This window comes from Rhopalosiphum maidis, chromosome 4 (assembly GCF_003676215.2).
Source record: "Rhopalosiphum maidis isolate BTI-1 chromosome 4, ASM367621v3, whole genome shotgun sequence".
Lineage (NCBI taxonomy): Eukaryota > Metazoa > Arthropoda > Insecta > Hemiptera > Aphididae > Rhopalosiphum > Rhopalosiphum maidis.
In genome coordinates, this window is record NC_040880.1 from 35,805,989 (window position 1) to 35,811,193 (window position 5,205).

The following is a 5,205-nucleotide window of genomic DNA, read 5'->3' on the forward strand; positions in this document are numbered from 1 at the left end:
TAATAACACATCATTGTAAGACCAATACATTTCTCATTCAGCTTGAATCTAAAATTAAAAAAATAATAAATCTAAAAAAGTAATATTTTAAGTGATTGGTATATTTTTAATTGGCATCTATATAATTTAATCAAAAATGATCATAAATATTAATACCCATTATACATTGAGTAAGTCTGATTTACAATAAAATGGGGTATCTTTATTTTAAATCTTAGATTTTTGAGAAAATATATTATTACATTGATGTTAAAAAAAAAAAATATACAACATTACAATCCATTAAAAACAAAACATTTTCGGCGTAATTCACTAGTGTTTGAAAACTGATAACTTTAAGCTTACTCCAATATTTTTTATGACATCGCATATCACTTTGATTTTACTACAATAATATAAAAATTACTAACCATAATAACACTATCATGAATTCAATATTTTCTCTGTATATTTTTACAGCAATATATTCTATCTAAAATAATGCGTTTCAAGATTAGTTATTACTAAATGAATAGATTTACGCAATGGTTAACTTAATTACAATTGATACAATACATCTTAGATCATATTATAGAAATATTATCAAAGACCAAAGCAGTAAGTACGTCATGTTAGATATAATCCACACAGTTCATATTGGCTTTATGACCGTTCATTAAAGATAGAATGCTCTTGCTGTTAATATTAAACTAGAAATATGTCAGAATAAAGTAGTAAATATTTACATATTATCAAAAACATGGTAGTTGATGTGTATCAATATTTAATGATAACAATAATATTTGAATAAAAACGAGAAAATTACCAGGTAGATTTAAATAATTATTTACCTTCAGTATATTTTATTTAAATAAGGTACATTAGCGCGTAAAATTATATCACCAAAAATTACCTCTCACAAGTAGTATAATCCAAAGACCAAGATGAACTGCGATGATTACACCCTTGGGTAATATAAACCCAGTGTAGGACGTAAGTTACTAAGTATTTAAGATAATTTTATTATTACAAGTCATTATTAAATATATTCACGTCAATAACTCTAACTCGAAAAATATAATATCATTAGTATTAAATTGTGTAAGCAAATAGTTCCAATAAAAAAAAAGTAAATGTAAAAATAATATAATGTACTGGTATAACAATATTGTTATCATAGATTATTTGCACTAGCAAATTATTTTAAATTAATAAATAAATATAAACATATATTTAAGCATCAAAAATTATTTTTATTAAATGTTAAAAACTTATATTTAAGACAATTTATTGTTTTGAACAGTCAATTAATAAATATTACTGTTTAAATTAAAGGACTTTTTGTAAGTCGACATCATACAATTAGCATTATCCTCAAGCATCCTTGGGTCCTCCTGAATTCTTGTGTGTGATACAAGCTGGCCATTTTGGGGAAAACATTTTTTACATGGATCACAAGAAAATGGCTTCTTATCTGCGTGGACTCTCATGTGTTTGATTAATGAACCGTTAACAGGAAATGATTTTAGACATACCTCACATGAAAATGATTTATCCCCCGTGTGTGACTTCATGTGAGTAATTAGTTGCTGGTTTAGAGTAAATGATTTTAGACACACCTCACATGAAAATGGCTTTTCTCCTGTGTGAGACCTCATATGAACTTTCAAATTGCCATTTGTAGAAAAACATTTTAGACAGACATCACAAGAAAATGGCTTCTCTCCAGTGTGAGACCTTTTGTGAGTAATTAGTTGCTGATTTAGGGTAAACGATTTTAAGCAAACATCACACGAAAAAGGTTTCTCTCCTGTGTGAGACCTCATGTGTATTTTTAAATTGCCATTTGTAGAGAAAGGTTTTAGACAAACCTCACATGAAAAAGGCTTCTCTCCCGTGTGAGTCCTCATGTGAGTAATGAGTTGCTGATTTAAAGTAAATGATTTTGAGCAGATGTCACACGTATATGGTTTCTCTCCCGTACGAGAACTCATGTGTACATTTAAATTTGACATTAACCATGAAAAATTTGAATGGGCCTTACATGGAAATGACTTCTTTCCAGTTTGAGACCTCATGCACTGTAAAAAAAAAAAAAATACTATATTTACAATGATAAACTTGACTAATAGATAATCAACAAATTTAACATTTTACTATGAATGATACAAATATTACTTAATTAAAAAAACAAATGTTACATTGATAAAATGTATATTGTTAGATAACTATAAAATACTTAAAACACCTAGATAGTAATATATATTTTAAAAACCAATATTTTTTAATTGTTTTATAATTTCAGCTTTTCAGTTTCAACCTTATACTACATCTATTATGTAAAACAACAAATAAATGTTCCTTTGGATGCTCCTTAATAAAAACTGTTTATTAAGTAAACAATAATAGTTTAGTATGTTGGTATAATTTTTAAGTCATAAAAATTTCATGTTCTACTTGTTTTCATAAATACTATTAAATCTATCATATCTAAGCATGTTTTTACATTATTTATTTATTTATTTTTATTAACTTCAATATATAATCATTAAATAGGTATCATAATTTAAGTTTTGCAAATAATAGATTTGTGAAAATGGTACATTCAATTTAAATTACATTGGTCAATTTTTAGTTTGTAATAAACGGTATTTGATCCTATTTTTTTTTTTTTTTTGGTAAAATATAAGGTATTTTCTGGTTATCTCAACTAAACCAACTACCAAAATATTTCTAAGATTATCCTGTATTTTTAAATAAATAAGTACACCTACATTGGTGTTTTATTTTCAACATTTAATTTAAATTCAGTTATATATTATATTTTATATTTATTAAGTATTAGGTAATTACCTAAGTAATTATCAGATAAAAATATATATATTTTTTAGAAATAACCAATAAATTTAATAAGTATTTATTAAATATTATTTTATTATCCTAAAAAATAAAAAAAATTACAAAAATCATATTACCTACTATTTAACTAATAATCTCACTAATAATTTGAATACGTAAAAAAAATTAAGTAATGAATAGTAGACTGTAAAAAGTAATGCAGTGCAGGAATAAAAATCAGTAACAAAATGAAGTGATAAAGATCAATAATCATTAGAATAATGTTAATTTCCATACCTAGACGTTCAACATTTGCTACAGGAGTATAGGTACAATTGAAATCAATTATAAAATGTAATAGGGAATAACTAAGTACACTAAATTATGAAATATTTACGAAAATTTAATAGTTTAATAGTTATTAGTATTGTTAATAATTAATAACAGGATTTATACCAATTGAGTCCAAGTAATTATTATAGTAAAATAATGAAATGTTTATCATGATTTTGAAACATATAAATTAGATGAGAAATGAGAATGTATTTATAATGATAAATTATGTATTTAGTAAAACAAATTACTTCAATGATTGTCAAAAAATTGAATACACTTATCAGATAATTTAATGTTTAAAATAAGATATTTTAATATTTTATTGTTATTACTAATTAACTAATACATTATACAGGATATTAATACTCTTAAATGTAGAAAATAAACTCAAAAAATATCATTGATATAATATTAATTATTTATTAAAATTCTTTAATAATTGTTTAACATTAAAAAAAAAATACATGACCCACTAAGAATTTCATTGTGACCCACTTTTAAGTCATGAGTCGTGACCCACTATTAGTGAACTTATAGAATTAGTACTTATATTATTTAATTGACTCCAATATATATTGTAAAAATGTATCTAGATAATTATTTATAGTAAATATACAATCTAAATTTTTAAAAGTGTTTATTCAGGTATGTAATATCATTATAGGTATACTTAATATACTTTATGTAGATGGGTTATCGCTAGGTATTTGGATTATTTTTATTTACCATTGTCAATTTGTTTGTTTAAATCAACCTACATAGACAACTTTAAAAAAAAATGTAATTGTTCATGGTCAAATTTAAATTTTAGTTTCTTACTTTAAATAAACCTGTTATTTCAGCATACAGATAGTTGAATAAAAATTACTTTAAATACAGAGCAACCATTAACTATTTGATAAAAAAAATAAGACCAAGTATTAAGATAAATATACATATTTTAATTATTTAAGTGCAACAAACAGTAAGAACCTAAATCTCAAAAATAACGGGTTGACAAATATATGTTTTGCGATCGAACATAATATCATAATCGAATACATATGGTACAGTCGTGAACCATGGTTGATACAAGATGGATTAATTAGAACCCTTATGGTCGGGTACGACTCGAAAAGACAACAAATAAAGTAATCAAATCAACACAACTATTCAACGGTCTTACATATACAGCCGGGAACCAACACAGATGGACACGGCTCATCAATAGCTTCATACCACCGAAGCAGAAGAGAGAGCGCACAAGTGTCAAGGAACACGGACAAAAGAGTTCTCGGCAGGTTAGGTTCGTCCTATGGTTATACCCAAGTCCCAGGGGCGTGTGTCAACGTCGACAATTTATCGACTACATACGTAGATTAGGCACAGGTACATTATTATTTATTGAAAATGATGTCTAACCGTGTTTCACGAGAGGATCTGGTCCGCGCGCCGGATGTCGGCCACTTGTTGTGTGCGCGTCGCTCCCGACTAGTACCGTCTTGTAAACAACTGCCGACGATCGTCGCGGCTACGACGCCGTCCGCGGCGGCCCCAAACGACGGATGCCACTGATGAACGCACCGCCGACGACGCAAATCACTCCGCAGTGCACACGGCGACGATGACCGGATGACGGACGTAACGGCGACGGCCGCTGCACGCGCAGAATATTCCGAACGGACGCGGCGGCAATAACAAAACTCGGGCTTTGTGCTGTGCAGTACGGAACAACAACAACACCGTCGACACCGCAGCGACACAACCGTAATGGACACGACAGACGTTGATAACCGTTATCGTGGAACTTAAACCATGTGATCCGCAACCCGTACGACGATAATAATAATAATAATAATGTTAATAACGCACCGTATTAATAATAATAATAAATAATAATAGTAATAATAATATCGCGCGGATCGGTCTACGGGAGACGATATCGGAAAACATCAATCGGAATGATTAATAACAATATCATTATTACTATTATTAATCGATGGCTGGGCGACTGTGGCGCGGCGGGGAAGACGTGTCGTTCGATAGGTAGTGCCGCGTCGAACACAAATATCG

At 28.5% G+C, this 5,205-nt stretch overlaps 1 protein-coding gene across 1 annotated transcript; it reads right to left on the reverse strand.

Moving 5' to 3' along the window:
* Positions 1-1,211: 1,211 nt before the first annotated feature.
* Positions 1,212-5,205, reverse strand: LOC113558336 (gastrula zinc finger protein XlCGF71.1-like). The gene is made up of 2 exons (XM_026963799.1): positions 4,555-5,205; positions 1,212-2,060 (listed from the first exon to the last, which is right to left on the reverse strand). The coding sequence occupies exon 2, from the start codon at positions 2,055-2,057 to the stop codon at positions 1,287-1,289; it is 771 nt and encodes a 256-aa protein (XP_026819600.1). The 5' UTR covers positions 2,058-2,060; positions 4,555-5,205; the 3' UTR covers positions 1,212-1,286.